Source organism: Zootermopsis nevadensis, unplaced genomic scaffold (assembly GCF_977971745.1).
Source record: "Zootermopsis nevadensis isolate Lab colony 2312 unplaced genomic scaffold, Znev_1.0 Znev_ptg000019l, whole genome shotgun sequence".
NCBI classification, from domain to species: domain Eukaryota; kingdom Metazoa; phylum Arthropoda; class Insecta; order Blattodea; family Termopsidae; genus Zootermopsis; species Zootermopsis nevadensis.
This window is the reverse complement of record NW_028259151.1, coordinates 2797444-2814778: the sequence shown is the minus strand read 5'-3', so window position 1 is coordinate 2814778 and position 17335 is coordinate 2797444. Positions and strand designations below refer to the sequence as shown.

General features: G+C 34.9%; 2 protein-coding genes across 10 annotated transcripts in view; one reads left to right on the top strand and one right to left on the bottom strand.

The window, feature by feature from the left end:
• Srrm234 (Serine-arginine repetitive matrix 2/3/4) overlaps positions 1 to 5607 on the top strand; it is an 85077-nt gene extending 79470 nt beyond the window's left edge. For all 7 annotated transcript variants that reach the window (XM_022063052.2, XM_022063048.2, XM_022063050.2 and 4 more), the window contains one exon: positions 457 to 5607. In XM_022063052.2, the coding sequence (XP_021918744.1) occupies positions 457 to 625 (169 nt within the window). In that variant the 3' untranslated portion in view covers positions 626 to 5607. The remainder of the gene's footprint in view (positions 1 to 456) is intronic.
• A 2486-nt stretch (positions 5608 to 8093) lies between these two features.
• Positions 8094 to 15274, bottom strand: LOC110829392 (peroxisomal membrane protein 2). 3 transcript variants are annotated; one of them, XM_022063065.2, is made up of 6 exons: positions 15130 to 15274; positions 14869 to 14963; positions 13194 to 13289; positions 12521 to 12683; positions 11046 to 11165; positions 8094 to 10298 (listed from the first exon to the last, which is right to left on the bottom strand). In XM_022063065.2, the coding sequence occupies exons 2-6, from the start codon at positions 14955 to 14957 to the stop codon at positions 10200 to 10202; spliced, it is 567 nt and encodes a 188-aa protein (XP_021918757.1). In that variant the 5' UTR covers positions 14958 to 14963; positions 15130 to 15274; the 3' UTR covers positions 8094 to 10199. The 3 variants fall into 3 exon arrangements, with proteins under 3 accessions (XP_021918757.1, XP_021918754.1, XP_021918755.1); XM_022063062.2 differs by having other exon boundaries at positions 15067 to 15221; XM_022063063.2 differs by having other exon boundaries at positions 15048 to 15180.
• Positions 15275 to 17335: the final 2061 nt, after the last annotated feature.

The following is a 17335-nucleotide window of genomic DNA, read 5'->3' as shown; positions in this document are numbered from 1 at the left end:
GAATATTTTCTGTGCACAGCATGTAATTCCATAGTTTGGAATCTGCTGGATTAATGCCTCTTAATTTTTAGGGAAGAAGAGGCTATTTATTTCCACATATATATTTTTTTTATTTTTTTTTTTAAATTTTATCATGCCTGATTTTAAAATTGTGCAGAGTTCTATTTTTCCATTTCATTACTGTCCAAACCAAAATTTACTCTAGTTTGAGTCTTATAAGTTATATTGTTTATTACCTGTTTAAGCTTTATCAAACTTGTGATATATTTTCTGAAGGTAAGGATGGGTCATGAAAGTTAGTTTTTTGTCAGATATAACAATAACCCATCTTATATTCAGTCATATATTGTTGGTAACAGGTTCATTTCACTGTAAAAAATAAATAATAATTTTATTGTTTCAGTACTTTCACAATATGTGGTTATTAGAATATTGTTTTGTGTTTTGTCATTCCAGTGCTCGCAAGCGCCCGATCCCATATCATCGGCCAACACCTCCAACTCCATCCTCATTGAGTAGTCGTAGCTGGAGCAGCTACAGTCCATCACCAAGAAGCAGTTGGTCGGATGCTACACGTTCTCCAGCCCACTCACGCAGTCGAAGTCCATCTCCATATAGTCGATGAACCTCTTTGTATCTACTTTCATTAATGAGATTTTTATTATAGTTTGTGTCATATTCCATTTCTGATTAGAATGGATGTCAGAGAAGTCACTAGGGGGGTATACTATAATTTATTCTAATATGACTCTATAAGAGAACTAAACAGCAGGTAGTAACAGGACTTTTATGTTCGCTTTACACTACACTTGTGATAAATTCTCAATTCAAATTTGAGATCACACATTTTGGTAACACTATAATCTTGTAGAAACATTCAGGTAATAGTAGTGTCAATAAAACAAAAAATTGACATCCCATTAAATGTTCAGTGGTTCTCATACTTGTTAATGGCATGTGCAACTTTGATATCAAATGTCATGTGCAGCAATGGCACTTTTGCAAGTTACTGAATAGTAGAAGTAACAGAGAAGGCCCTCCAAATTACATTATACCTTTATTAAGGCACAGTATTTTACTGAAACCTGTTTTATTTTGTATAAGATTTGAGGTTCTTTATGATGGTAAAAATTTTGATTGTTGTGTGCTTTGTGATGCCATATAATCTTTCTCACATGTGGTTACCAGTGTTACAGAGGGTCTTACTGTATCTGTCTTCAGGGTATAGGTTACTCTGAAACATTTATATCCACCTACAAGACTACACAGTATCATAACTCAGAAGACCTCAGTCCAGATGTTTGTTTTCAAGAAATTAAATCATACTACCATTCTTTTAAGCCCCTTCACATAATAAAATGACTAAAATGTGCTTTGTATACTATGACAAGCAGTGTTTCTAGGTAGGGGGACATAACAACTGGTATAAAGTAGCACACATGCTGTTACATGAAATTATTTGTAACATGACAATTTTGAACTTGGGTAAAATGTACTTACAGATAATGTGGCAACATTGTCAATGAGGTAACACCGGACTAGTAAGATGGCTATTTCTGGGTTGTTGCACTGTATAGTCTGGTAGAAGTTTACTAACATTTCAGAGGTCCTTGCTGCCTCCGTCATCAGACTAAATGGTGCAACAACCCAGAAGACAGCAATCTTTGGACTCACCATCATGAAAACCTCAAATCCTTCTCAGTTGACTCAGTCCCACTTTTATGCACTTCCTTTTCTTACAGAATATAAAATTAGCCCCAAAATTTCAATAATTTTTATGACACACCTTGATCAAACTCATGGTACACTGAAGATTGCTGTCGTCTGGGTTATTGCGTCATGTAGTCTGGTAGATTTCCGCCAACATTTCAGAGGTCATATTGCCTCCATCATCAGGGTGATGAATGAGGCAATATGACCTCTGAAACGTTGGTGGATATCTACCAGACTACATGATGCAATCACCCAGAAGACAGCAATCTTCCGACTCACCGCCATGAAAACCTCAAATACTACATGGTACACCATTGGAGAACCAATGTGATAACCAGTGCCATAAACGCTTTGAAAAAAATATGAAAGCCAAAAATTTCCTCCAGCTAAAATCAGTAGACCAGCTCAATTTAATTTATGTTTCTTTATTTGTACTTGTGTGATGTGTGACCTCTGGCTGTGTGCTTTTAGTTCATTACCTGACTACTTCCCTGTGAATATCTCCTGGACACTTATGTGAAAGTGTGGTAACTGTTTGAGAATAACAGTCTTCATCTCACTTCAAAGCTTCTATACCTGTTCAACAGACTTAGGACAATCTTAAGAAAGTCTCATTTTATCTCATTCTTAGTGAATTTTTTTTGGTTTACATGTACTTTAAAACAGTATTAGGTCCAGCACTGAGCACTGTGTGTTGATATTAATTGCTATGAATACTCTAATATACTGTCATGTCAGCATACTCTGTATGCATTATTTTAAAGCAGCTGACATTCATTGTATTTATGTGTTTGTACAGCTGTAAAGGAATTTAAAGGGTATAAGATCTGGTGGGAAACACTGGAGTAGGTAAATAGTGAAAGGTTGTATTTGTTGCCATTCAATTTCCGACTTTTATTGATTTTTATACAGAATGTCCTAAAAAGATGTATGCACACATTCAATGAATGAAATACAGAAATTTTAATAAACTAAACCATAACATGTCAGCATTGGCACTTTGTGAGTTAGTAAATCTAGTGTAGGTGTTTGAAATGACCACGTTTAACTTTGTGACATGGTTGACAGTGGTGAGCAACTGACTGATAAACAGCTTCTAAAGTTGCTGTTATGTATACATCTTTTTGGGACATTCTGTAAAATTATGGTACATAAAACTGAATTAGCATCTTAAATTTTTACACCACACAAATGAATGGCCCTGTTTATACTGTATATGAATAGAAACATAATTAAATCATAAACATTATGACATTCACATATGGTACATAGTTTTTATGCCATACTGCTGTCTGAGGGTAATTGCAAATCATCAGCAAGAAATAGGAAAAACAAACATCACTTATCTTAAGATGATAAAAGCTTAAGTGAGACAAAGGATGATGTGAGAGAATGCAGGATGTGCAGCTTAATTAGGAGAAAGTACTGGGATGCATGTTGGCAGACAGCATATATTCAAATTTTCCATTTTCAGGAAATGATTTTTGCATTTATAGGCAAATTCTATGATAGAAGAACACATTTAATAAGGGTTTATTGTACCATAATGTCAGTTCATAATATAACTAAACTGCACAGACCTTGGTGACTGATTGTTAGTTAAGCTTTAGTTGAAAATCCACTTCATGTTTTAAAGGATTAAATATATCTAGAAAGTGATTGCTCACTGGAACCATAATTTTAGCATTATTTACAATAAATATCAAACAGAGGCATTAATTTGAAATTTATACACCATAGTAAACTCATTTTCATTTCAAACCCATATAAACTTGATACTGAAAACTAGAATTAACAGAAATGTTGCATACAAAAAACCTGTCGATTGATAGCATTTTAAACTAGGGTCTTATGTTTGTCCCCCACACACAAAGATATGTGTTTGAGCAGAAAATATGTTGCTTGTAATAAATTGGAATATAAAATCTACTTTAGGATAATACCATAAAGTTTTACATTTTGCTGTCTTTGTTTCTGAATCAACAGAAGTGTTCAAAACAATTTTTGCAACCTTATAAGAATGAGTATATCTTTTGGTTGTTCCACTAACTCCCATCTGATTTGCTTATTTTTAAATATTGTTTGAGGTCAGGAAGAATAGGAGTGCCATGCAGAAAATATTCGAGGAAGAATGGGTTTGGATATTCCTTATACTGGAATAAGATCTGGTAGAACGTTGTGATGGTAATCATAGAAAATTCAAAGAGTATTGTCAGTAGATCAAAATGGCAATAATGGAACAAAGTAATTTGAAGTGTTAATTTACTTTGGCTGAAAGGAAAATATTCATTTCTGTCCGGTACCAACAAGCTACATTTTGGGTATAAGCAGTTAAATTCACCATATCACATTGCTTCAGGTGCTGATTAATATGAATAAGGACTCATGATGTAAAAAAGACATTTAGCTAATTGTGTATATAATCTTACATGTTATTCAAGGTAGCAGTTAAATTTCTGGGTGATTAATTTTGTTTTTGTTGGTCTAGTCAGTGAACTTATCATAGAAATTTGATCTCACATACATTTTACCTCAATAATTTAATGTGGTAGTCTCTTTATTTAACATGCTTGGAAAGGCAGATTTACTATATTTATTTACATATATATATATATATATTATTTTTTATTGATATAAATTGAATAGACTGGAGTAAGGAATTCATGTACAACTTTCTTATATGCTTTCATGACAGTTTAAAATGTTTTCATCCTAGTATGGGAATGTGTAATAAGTTGTGTTATTCAGTATACACTCACTTGATTTATTTTGTTGATTTATATATTTATTAAAAATATATATTTACTCTCAGATTTCTAGTTATTAAGATGTGGAATTCATCTAAAAGAAAGCTAGAAAATGTTTAATAGTGATATTATATTGCAGAGGTAATTATCCTTCTTGTATGACAATACTCAATATCCTAAGAGTATGGAAAACCAGCAGATAGCTCTGTTCCATTAGCCACACCATTGAATACAAAAGATACTGTTTTGAAATCAGGCTCAGTTGCTTTGGTTTCCAGTATTATATATTTTTGTTTATAGTTTCAAACAAAATTGCGCCTAGAGCATCCAGATTTGAAATATTAAGATGTTATATTCTGCAGAGTAATAAATTGTCATTTGGAGTGTACTTGGAAAACAATAGATTTAATGTGATTTTGATGTGATATCCATTTTCCTTCTTAATTAAGATATGATTCAGTTCTATCTGAAAATTTTGATATTCATTTTATTCAAATTATTGTATCTGGGATGGCAAAACTTTGACCCATTAAATAACAATAAAAATATGTAGACTGAAAATTTTAACACATATTATAGTTAAATTTACTCTTCTCAACAGAGCTCATTAAAGAAATGGATGTTGACAAGACAGGATTTTGTTTGAAGACAAACTATCATAGTCTGGGAAAAGATTCACTGTTTAAAAAACATTAAAATTGATCAGTTTTTTAACACTGAATTCTGATCCAGAACAAATTATGAACTTAACAATTTTGTAATGACTGTTCCTTCCAACATAATAGTATGGCCCATGTTATGAAAAGTTTTGCCATCCTTAGCTTGTCTTCTGTACTTGCAGTGAAATTACTTGTGTTCAGGTTGATATGTTATGTGAAGTTGTATTTTCAAGATCTTTGACTAAATACGATGGATACTGTGTACCCTAGTCTTGTTGTTGAGATTGTATTTTTTTAAATTTAGTAACATTAATATATTTTGTTGTTATTTGTAACAACATTTTAGCATTTTTCAAACCAGATGTATCATATTGTAACATTTTATTTATGTATTTATTTATTTATTTTATTTTATTTATTACTTTGCTGTAAAGTATGCCACAATGCTATGTATGATTACGGATATAAAATGTTAATATTGTGTCTTACATTGGTTTTATAATTAATAGAAGTGAAAAATCATTACCAAGGCTTGTGTAAATATCCTTGTCCATTTTGCAGATGAATTTTTATCCTTAATGTTTCTATCTCAGTAACTGACATGGTGTTACCCATCATCGAGCTTTAGCACATCTTTTGATAACACATCACTTGTACATGTCTACTCTTCACACAAGAACCGCTATTGGGAGAAGCGCTACCTGCTGTCAGCCGTTATGCTCGGTGATCAAAACTAGGTTGGCAGAGTGGGACAAGCAGCAACAGGAACGAAATGTCCGTCAGAAGCGGCATTATCTTTTTGGTTCAAAGAAGTTGGTTCCAGATAAGTTGAATGTTACTATAGTTGCATTGTTTGTAACTAAAACACATTTGCTAGGGAGAGTGAAATTTTCATTTGAACCATTTCTCACAATTATAAAAATTGTTAGTGCAGCATTTGGAATAAACCTGTCTTCTTTTCCAGTATGGACAGTTTATAGCTCAGGATTTTAAAAAAGGTGCAGAAAGACCTGACTTTATGTTATCCCATTTGTGTCTTAAAGAGGATAATCAGAATTTGCAAATATATAATTATTCTATCAGCACTTTTGAATGACCCTAGATTTTTTCACTCAAATGAAATACCACTTCTTTTTGGCAGTGTTACACAGCTCATGTAGTTCCCTGGAAGTGAATTTTATTCTTCTGGAAGAAGCAATTTCAGTGTAGGATGCGGCCTTCAGCGATGTTAAATTCATCAATTTTATCATTTCCTAAACTGTTTCAAGAAGTGCCCATTCCTTCACCAACTGTATTTTTCACTTAATTTGGGGATGAGGTATCCATAATTCCTCCCACTTCATGGATTTGTACACATTATAAACAGGTTATTTAGTCTGACTATGTTTTGTATGCTCCAGTCTTTCTGATACTGCTGCCTGGCTTTATGGTGTCAATGTTTGCAGGAAGCTAATAATGCATGATGCGCTCAGCTGCCAAATACTGAACTGTCATGCTGATTGAGAATACGCCCTGGCTCCTTGTTTCCTGCTGCAAGGAAAAGGAAAGTTTCAAATGGTAAGCGTCTTAACTTTGATTATCTCTAACTGAATGACCCTTTTCAGGGTGAAACTATCTGTAGTTAGAAAGTAATAATTTCTAATCCTGCAGTGTAGCATCCCAGTGTGTTGTTTATCATCGATCACTTTTTACACATGCCTTTATCAGTTTTTTAAAGTGGTTTCTTGTTACCAAACAACTTACTTTGACCAGAGGTATTCATCATCAGAATCATGTGTTGTATGGCAGCTATTGAACTTTCTCAGTGCAGACCACATTGTGTTGTTTTTTTGTCCAGATAAACTACTAAAATATTATGTTAATGTTAAGTAAAAACCGCCACGGTGGTCTAGCGGTTAGAATGCTGGCCTTGTAATCCTGGGGTCCCGGGTTCGATTCCCGGCGGTGTCCGAATTTATAACTTGTGTTGGGCAAGGCCGTGGTCTAGACAACACGGAGTTTTCCTCCGTGGCATCCCAAAAATTACTCCATACACACAGAAGAAGGCAATGGCAAACCACTTCTGTATCACCTGTCTAAAAAAACATATATGAACAGGTCCCAGTCCGAGAAAAGGATGGAAGGATCCTGTTCATAATATGTCGCCAACCTCCTGTAAAGGAGATGGCGTAATAAAGAAGAATTAAGTAAAAATCTTGAAAATCGCTAAAATGATTTCTGTTGTTGTGTTTTATCTCTTGTGTGCAGATGAGTTTGTTTCCTGTTTTGTGTATTCTTGCGAGCAACAGCAACAACATGAAAACCACTTTTCATCATTTAGTGTCCGAAGTAACGAATGAACCATTGCAGTTAAGCATCTGATATTTGGTACAGAAACTTATATGAAATGTTTTTCTTCATTACAAGCATGATGACAGTGCAAGCCTATAAAGTTACGTCTGGCATCTTTCAGGTAGTAGGAACCTGTATCAGTGGATCTCAGCCAGTCCTGTGTGGGTTGCCCTGAAAAACAAGTGCACACCACTTTGATCTCATTTGAGAGACCGGGATGTAAGCCCCCATTGAGTCTGTTTGTTGTTGTTTTCTGTTATTGTTATAAAATATAATACACTTTATCATCATTTATTCTGTGTTCATTAATGAGCATTCCTGGGTCCTTCAGTGAGAATCCTATGTGTTCTCTGACAGGACAGGAAAACCGTCTCCTTTGAGACCACCTATGCATCTTGGCTATTTATAACTTTAGAGGTGGGGTTCCCAGGGTTTTCTATAGTTGTATCTCAAATGCTGGTAGCACCTGAAATCTATACTTTGGATTTTGAGTTGTTTCTGGCCACAATTGTGATTGGTGACCTCCCAATCCCTCCCTCTGTTTCATTCATTCACTGAAAAGATACTGATGGCTAACCTAGAAGTATGCTGAACAGAAGCTATGGCATTGGCTTAAAAGATCAGAGTAATAAAATTAACAAGCTTGAGAAAAAACCAAATACTTTATTCGTAATGTATATATATATATAAAACAACATATAAATGTGAATGGAAATAACAGTTATACAAGGACAATAAGAACAACAATGTTGAGCATTATTAAAAAATATAATTCTATACTTCTGTAAAATAGACACATCCTGTGTGTCTACTGACATAATGTACATAAAATCTAAATATATAAAATCTATGCATATCAAGAACCAATTTCAGAAATGTACAATTATGACCTTTTCCTATGTTAAAATTATTCCTTAAACATAGCATCTGCTTTAAAATGTGGAAAGCAAGATGTCTGTTATGCACTATGGCTTTGTCTTGTGCTAAGGGATGATCTTTCCTTTCAATTATTATAGGAGATTGTAGTTTAGGAAAGGTTCTTGGTTTGTTTAACAATGTTCTGTCAACTGCAGTGGTTATGTACTGTCATACTGTTCCTTTGCCAGGCCATGCCTCGGCTATCACGTAAATTTACACATTTGGAATTTAACTAAAAGCCATTCATAATTTTACAAATTACTCCAAAACAAGACTGATGATAATTATGAAGAACCATAATCAGAATAGCTCATCTCTTACCTTCCAAACACTGAAGCACAAAGGGGTTCACTACAATGCACTGCTAAAATGTACTTCTTGAAAACAAAATCTTAAGCACTAAGGAAACCAACAGTTTAAGGATGAAGGAATACTTAGCAGTAATTATTCAACTGAATATGCTTGTTAGAAAATAATAGTTGTATGCCCAACTGCAAGGTAGGAGGTATTTGGGATATGCTTAAGAAATTATTAAGAAGAAACTGAAAAGGTCTGCTCAGATACTTCACATTTATAAATTCCAAAAACTTTAAGAACACATTAATTTGTGCATCTAGAAGCATATCAACGTGTTCCACAGCCTGTAATCCAAAATTTACAAAATGAAAGGAAAGAAAAACAAATATAAATGCATTTTTAACCTCTTATATTTTGATGATTCCTGTATTTTAACACCCAAATTTCAAAATGAAATGAACCTAAACCTAGACAGGTAGTTAATTGTTTTGTTAGTTATGATTTTCAAAATCATAAATTATTATTTTTGTTTAGGATGACAGTCTATAACCCCTTCTATTCTAATAAAATAGCAGCCACTACTATGGGAAACAAAGAAATTTCATCATCTTTAATCCATCATATTGAAATTATTATTATGCCTCATATTCAGTAATATTTTGTTGCAAGACCCATCACACCATAAAAGAAGTAGTAAAACAAACTAGCAGAATATGGCTGCAACAGCAGGTGCCCATATCACATGGCTGTTCCATAAATTCCAAACAGAAGATGGCTGTCTTCTGGGTTCTACCAGACTACACAGTGCAACAACCCAGAAGACAGTCATCTTCAGACTCATGAAAACTTCAAATCCTAAATTCCAAACAGATTTTAGATTTCATATTATCTGTGTAACATACAACTGCTAATCGTGCATACTGTCAATACAGTTTTCATAGTTTAAGAAAAAGCTGTCTTCCATTTCTGATGATGGAAACAACTAATTCTCCTGATCACAGAAAATTCTAGTAGTGTTGAACAATGGACAGAAGCTGACCATTGACCTCTGTTCCACACTAAAACACAATGTTTCACAAAAAATCTAGAAGCACTACTCACAATCCTTCCATGTTCCTAATATGCTATGGTCATGCAGAATGATTTTACATTTACCACATGTCCAGCAATGTACTGTCGCTTTCAAAAGTGCAGTGATTTATGAAACAATACCTAATCCAAAAACTATTTTACTTTACCTTCAAAATATGTTTCTATAAATGCTTCTAAAATACACAGTATTCATTTCTACCCATAAGGAATGTTTGTATATATGAATGTCTCTTGAAGTTCATGTTACAGATTTTCTTTACATCCCCTGAATAAACTCTGGACCAAAATACTTTATTTACATACCAAAATTCTGTTAAGATTGACTGACCACAGCAAATTTTTATTTATGAATGTAACCATGTCAAATGTTGCTCAAGAACAGTTCATACGGTGAAGCCTTTATTCTTCTCTGTTGTGATCTTCAGTGTTGTTCCAGAGTCCATTACTGTCTGCTGCCTCTCTGATCTCGGGACTGTCGGCGTTTGTTGGCCATATATACAATCCAGACAAAGCCAATCATATTGGCCACCAACACTCTCAACTGCAAGTTACACAGATAATTTATTAGGAAACCATCTTACTGCCATGTATTATAAGGGTCAGTGGGTAATTGCTTTTGTTGCCTTGGTTGGGGATTAAATCCAGGTATCCCATTTTCTTATAAATTCCTTCTAGTAGGTTCAAGACAAGTTACTATGGATACTTAGAAAGACATAAATATTCCACACTTGTGTCCCCACAAGCTGTCAAATAACTGTTCACTTACAACATGCATAATATATGTTACTATATAAGATGAGATTACATGAACACACTATTAAGCATGTGGAAGAATTATCAGCCTTTTGCTATCTTATATCGAACAAAATGGGAAACAATGAACAGACCATGCAAGTTTGATTTACAGCTTCATGTAACACGGAATGTGTACTATGGTAGCGATTATCCTCTGGAGTATGAACAATAACCACGACAGTTTCATGTCTTGGATTATAAGAGTCCCCTCAACTCTATCCACTAATCTCCATGTCTATTACCCAAGCGAAAAGCACCTCAAACTACCCACACGTTTTGCCTTAACACGTTATGTTTCTTTTTCACAGATATTAATATACCCAGTATACATTGGCCATTCATATACCAATCCAAATAGCCTCCTCCAAGTTAAGGACTTTTGAACAGAAGTTCATGTGTTTGCAATATACATAATGACAATATTCCTTTTTATTTCAGTGTTTACATTTTCATACTTCCTGGATAAGTATAGAAATGCTTAGTCATTCCTTACCATTGGATGAACAAATGTAAAGTTAACAAACTGCAGGAGAGATAACCATTTCCAATTGGCTATAACTACAGGCCAGTACAGCTGAGAAAGCTGTTTAGCCGCCTGCTGTTGGGATTTACCCTGAAAACAAATATTACAGTGTTTAAATTTTGTTTGAAAACAAAGAAGAAAAAACATTTACAGAAGAGATGCTGCAGAGGTATTTAGCAGTGCATCAAAAAATGTTGGTTTAGTTCACTGGTTCAGGCAGATGGATGATAAGTTCCATCACAATAAACCCAGACTTCTTCAAGTTTATACTAAATTCAGGGTTTATAGATACATGATAACTCACCTGTGTGTAAGCAGGGCTGTGGAGTCGGAAGCAATTTTAGGCGGAGTCGGTAAAAATGTACCAACATTGACTCCGACTCTGATATAAAATCTTAAGAAAATACTATTATAACACTTTCGCTACCATGTGAGCTGCTGGCGGCCTCATGCTTAGGGAGATTCAATGAATAATGCTTTGTAACTTTGGCTCTGGTACCTTAAGAATACACACTGTTTATAAATCAACTGATTTCTGCAATAACCATTAGACTTATATTTATATAAATATAGATTATAAGTCTGGTGGTGATGAAATCTCTTATGGTACCATTTTAGTAGGTTTACCATTATTAATACATATTGAGCTTTTATGAAGGAGTCAGAGGTTTTAGTACCAACTCCACAGCCCTGTGTGGAAGTTGAAACCATAACAAATATTTTTCAGAAATTTTAAGAGACATAAGTTTGGTGATGGAAGGAACCAGAATTTATAACTACATACTTTGCAGGATTTGAGGTTTTCACAGTGGCAAGTATGAAGATGGCGGACTTCAGGGTTGTAGCACCAAGCAGTCCGATGATGGAGGCAGCAAGTACCTTTGGAATGTTTGTAAACTGCTACCACATTGCATGGTGTTACAACCCAGAAAACAGCCATCTTCAGCTGCATACTTAGTTTGTGCATCTCAATATTTGTTCTGTAATTTTTAAAACATTCACTGAAATTATATTCTATATATAGCTCTGCTCCCCTTTGACATATCAGAACTATGTTCCGATTATTTAAGTGCTATACATTCTAGCCCAAAATAAGTATCAGTCTGTAACAAATAATGAATATCGACAAAAATATTACTACAGTGAAGGACTGTTTCTTGAAGCAGGTTCAAAATCCACTACTGGCTTGCAGGGCCTTTCATAGCTTCTCCATAGTCCCATTAGCCATTAATTTTGAAGGTTCAAGGTTTTGAATGTTATAGTAAAAGGAAAATATCCTAGAGAAAGACTGGGATCAAGATGGGAACAAGAAGTTAAGAAAGATGTCACAGAGGAGGAAATCTGGAAGAAGAAAAAAGGATAAATAGAGAGGCTTAGTTGTCAAATGACCCACACAAAGTAGAAACATATTGGAAACAAGGTGAAGATTGCTGCATAACAGATACCTCTAGTCTTGCAAGCATATATAAGGCCAAAATCTGAAACAGCGGCATGAAGATCAGTCTCTCCAGAATCAACTGCTTAACTGGTGCCAGAGCAACGTCATCAGATATATAATGATCTAATGCTCTGTAGAAATAGTGGGGCACTGAGCCTCCAAACAGAAGCCTAGAAAATAAATAACGTCATTACAAAGAATCCTGTGCTCATAAATATACTAAAATAACTAAACAAATTTGAATTTATATTGACTATAATAAAATGTTACCTACATTGAATTACACAAATTACAAAATCATAATATACATTACAAGAACACTGAGTGGAAATAAAAATTATATTCCAACTGAAAGTTAAACCTGAATGTCCAGCAGTCTGTGCAGGTTCTCACATGAAATGGATGGTTCACAAAATAATTTCTTTTCGAATAAAATACAATTTAACCAGTTCCACTCCAATTTTTTTCAAACATATTCATTACTTCCCACTACACTTTGGAAGAAATTTGTTTCTTTACAAAGGGAAGACTGAGAGAATGGATGATGCAGAAATGCAGAAGGCTAACATTAAGAGAATGGTATGTTCCACAGTCACTTTCATCACAGGAAGAGTTCATGTGGAAGTTCCATATCTACCCTGATTAACTGTGCATCTGAAAACGTAAATTATTGTACTCACCCAAACATTCCATAGGCAATCAGGCTGTCTTGATTGATTACTTTTACACCAGATAGATACTGTGATGTTAAGTTTCCAAGAGTTGCTATCACACAGCTGAAAAGTCATATACTTCATAAAATGGATTAAATAATAGTTAAAATAGTGAAACATGTTTACTGATTGTCAAATAACTGTTTCTTAACCATAGTATGAGATAACTCCTTGATAAATAGGGTAATAGGTACATGTAATGTTGTCCCTGCCATGAAGACATGCGGAGTAGTGGAAACATAGCTCAGTTATTTCTTGACTGTGGCACTAGATGTAGGTAAGTGGTTAGTTTCACACTCCGGTTGTTTAAACCCTGGGGAAATGGCCCCCCAGTACCCCTTGGATGGGCAGAAGGCTGGGTGGGTCCCTGAGCTGGTATAGAGAAATATGCCATGAGAAAAATCTTTTGGCTCTGCTGGGAATCAAACCCCAGTTGTCCAGCCTGTAGCTGTGAATATTTTGAATGGGGAAGATGAGAAATGCATATAAATTTTATTTGGAAAACCTCATAGAAAGAGATTGTTTGGAAGATCTAGGTCAAGAGGAGAGGATATTAAAAGTATATCCTAAAAAGTTGGATCTGAGGGATATGGACTGGATTCAACTGGCTTAGGATAAGATACAGTAGTAGGCCTTGTGAACATGGTAACAAACTTTTGAATTCCACAAAAGGCATGGAATTTCTTTATGAACAGAGTAACTATCAGCATCTCAGAGACTGCTCCATGGCGTCTGCAAGTTCCAATAGTTAGTATTTTATGCGGTAAACCATGTTTGTCTTTTTGATTACTTTGGTCATCTTGGAGACACTCAAAGTCTTTTAAGTCAAATGAATGTGTAACACTGCAGGGTGCAACTGCATATACGCTAAGAGAGGAATGAAAAAATTAGAGAAGTGAAATGGACCTAATTCTGCAACATCCTTGAAACATTCTTACTTTCATTTTCAATAGGATATCACCCCCAAACAGAGGATATGCTCAGTTCTTATAAGTTTAAATGAATTCCCAATAACAACTGGATATGGTAGTTCTGGGCAAATAATACTAACTCCCCATAAATAATTTTACATTATTTTAATAGTAACTATGTTGATAATCATGGACATTGTTTCGCAAGCTGTTGTGGTATTATGCCCTGAAATAATGTGTTTTTTTCTACTGTTCTGTAACACATGCAGCACACAATAAACATTTTCTGTGGCCTTAAGTATCCAACAGTATTTATTGAACAGTTAGTTGTGGCCTTGAACAGGTAATATAATGAGGAATCTTATTTACCATTGTGCTATATAAATACCGGTGGAATTAAACAAGATATGACTTTCAGCCGAATTAATTGGATAATTTTGATTAGTTATAATTTAATGACACAATAGTGTGTAAAATGTACTGTAACATGGAAATACAGAATATTTGTTACGTGATAATGTAGGCATGATTGCAAATGAATCCCCAAACTATTTTTGCCAAGTGTATATCTGTAAACTATTTTTTAGGATGGTGGGCTTGTGTCTAATGAAGAACTTGTTCTCAATTGAACCTCACTGTAAAACACGCTGAGAATATCATAAACAATTCTGGAGTGTCAAATAGATTATTTCAATCATTCCAGTAACAATATAAATATGTTTATTACTGACCTAGTGATTGACTTCGTTTTAACTGGATTTGTATGCAGTTGTTCAAAGTAGAATCCTAAGAAGTTGAACACAGGCTTGGAGAGAGACATTTTGACCTGAAATAAACAGTATATTTAAACTATTTACGTATCAGACTTGAAAAAAACACTTTCACGAACTGTTATAATGAAACATCTTACAACTTGCAACTTTTCTCACCGCTGTTATCCAACACACAAAATAACCCTTGGCTAACTACAGTTATTTCGTACTGTTACGTACCAGATGTTTATCATAAAACACTGCACAACATAACCACACTTTACGTAATGCATTACAGCATTTTTCTTTCTTTTTGCCAACTTAACCATTTCAACACGGGACATTTGAAGCGCAGCATTAACACTGATATCTTATTTGCAGGAAGTGTCCCTTCTGTATGAAAATAAACTACTTTATAACGGAGAAAGGAATCTTATTCGACATATATTAAATGCCTCTCGAATTGCCCTTTTCAAAAAAATTATGGATTGTGTATTATGATGGGTCATTGCCTAAACAATAAAGGGGCTCCAAAACGTTCAATATGAGACTTGTGCTGATATAACAGTTGATGGTGTAAGAGCATTGTTAGAGAAGAATTAGAGAAACGTGTTGTGTAAACAGACCTGTATAAATTTTTAATGCACCGTTAAGTGTGAATATTATACATCAACTGCAGTTCCCTCAAAACGGCGAGCTTCGCTCAGTGTTTGAGGTGCTATTGCAGTTGCAAATATAAGATCTTCAGTCTTGTCCAGTAACAAAAAACGGCGTAGAGTAGCAGTCTTTAGCTAGCAGGGAAATCATTTCTCATGACAGTTTCCTCTTTTTCTACAATAGGAGCTGTCATTATAGGTCGATGTGTCATTTCCTGATTATTTCTGATTCCTCCAACAGATTCCCGTGGCCAAGTACCCCGTATGTAGCTTCTTGAACTGGTCTCATCCTTCGTCTTTTCTCAGTTTCCTTAACACCAATAGTTCACGCCAAAACAATGCCTAAAAATGCCCTTTTGGTTCTCATTTTCGAGCTGTTAACCCTAGAAGTCAGTATTACAGAATGATGTTTGCTAATTTGATATTGATTCGTATACGGGCTACAAACTGCACATTATTTATTGAACAATATGTATTATGAAATTAATATTTTACGTGTATGGACCCATTCATTAATCCGTCAGTGTCCTCTAGTATATTTTCTGCGCTAAACTACACAAGTACCACAAAGTGGCAGCTGTCCACAAATGCTTATTCACATTCATAGTTACCCAAAAGGCAAAACGGGCCATTTATGTTGTACTAAAAAGTTTGATTATCTAAAGAATAATAATAATTTCTGCCAAATACTTACTAGATGATCACAGTGACCTCACAGTCTAAGGATCGCTGATTGTAATTCCATTCGTATGCAATAATGGTTGTGCTTAGTTTTTGCTGCCCTTTCAAATTTGTAAATAGATTCATTGTTTCGAAAATAATTCAGAGTTGGAGAGAGACAAGATAATATCCGGGATAGCTGAAGAAGAATACTTGCAATCATAATTAATACAAAACGTACAGAAATTTAATCACTGCTTCCCGAGTTATGAATTTACTGCTGCTCTTTACTGCCGGACCTGATGAATAAATTAACATAGTACGTAATCCAGTCAGTTCTGTTTATACTAAAAATTGTGAATTCACAGTAGACGTTTTTGAGGCCTTGTACATTTGTCGGCAGTGACGGCGAAGGGGATGGGCGAAGTGGGCGACGGCCCAGGGCGTAGCGTGCCGCACACCTGTGTTTGTAAGCATCGGAATTGCCTTTTCTCCTTATATTGTTGACGACAATGAAGAAGAAATTGAGATCAGTATTTGTGTGCATATAAGTTTCAGAAGAAGTGCATAAGTACAAAAACTACCTAGCCCTGGTAGACAATGCGATAATTGTCCACATTGAGATTAACTGCTGAAAAAAAGGAAGACTTGCATGAATCTGGTGAGTCACTTCCAGACAGGAAGTTTCCAAATAGTTAAAATTATAAACGAAATCACCAAAATGCCCTACATGTATTTTTTTCTCAAAGGGCCTCGCTAATCAGTCTTGCCCAGTACCTGGCGATTGGCTCCGCCACCGCTGTGTCAGAAATGTAATTGATGCGTTTTGTGACAATCACTTGTCTTTCAGTTTTATTCCAATCTGCAACTAATTCTCTTTGAGTTCAGAGTCAGATATAAACACCACAGACCTCGAAAAACAGAAGCCAGACTGACAGGCATATGTTAATTTCAACATAATAATAATAATAATCCGTGACGTAACAGCCCTCTGACAGCCAAAGCCGAGTAGCTGCCTGCTGGCCTCACGTTCACATGTCTAAGCAGAGGTGAATGATCATCCAACCAGATATAGAGTGACGTGTGGTCAGTATAACGAACCCCCAGCCATTGTTAGTTTCCATGACCGG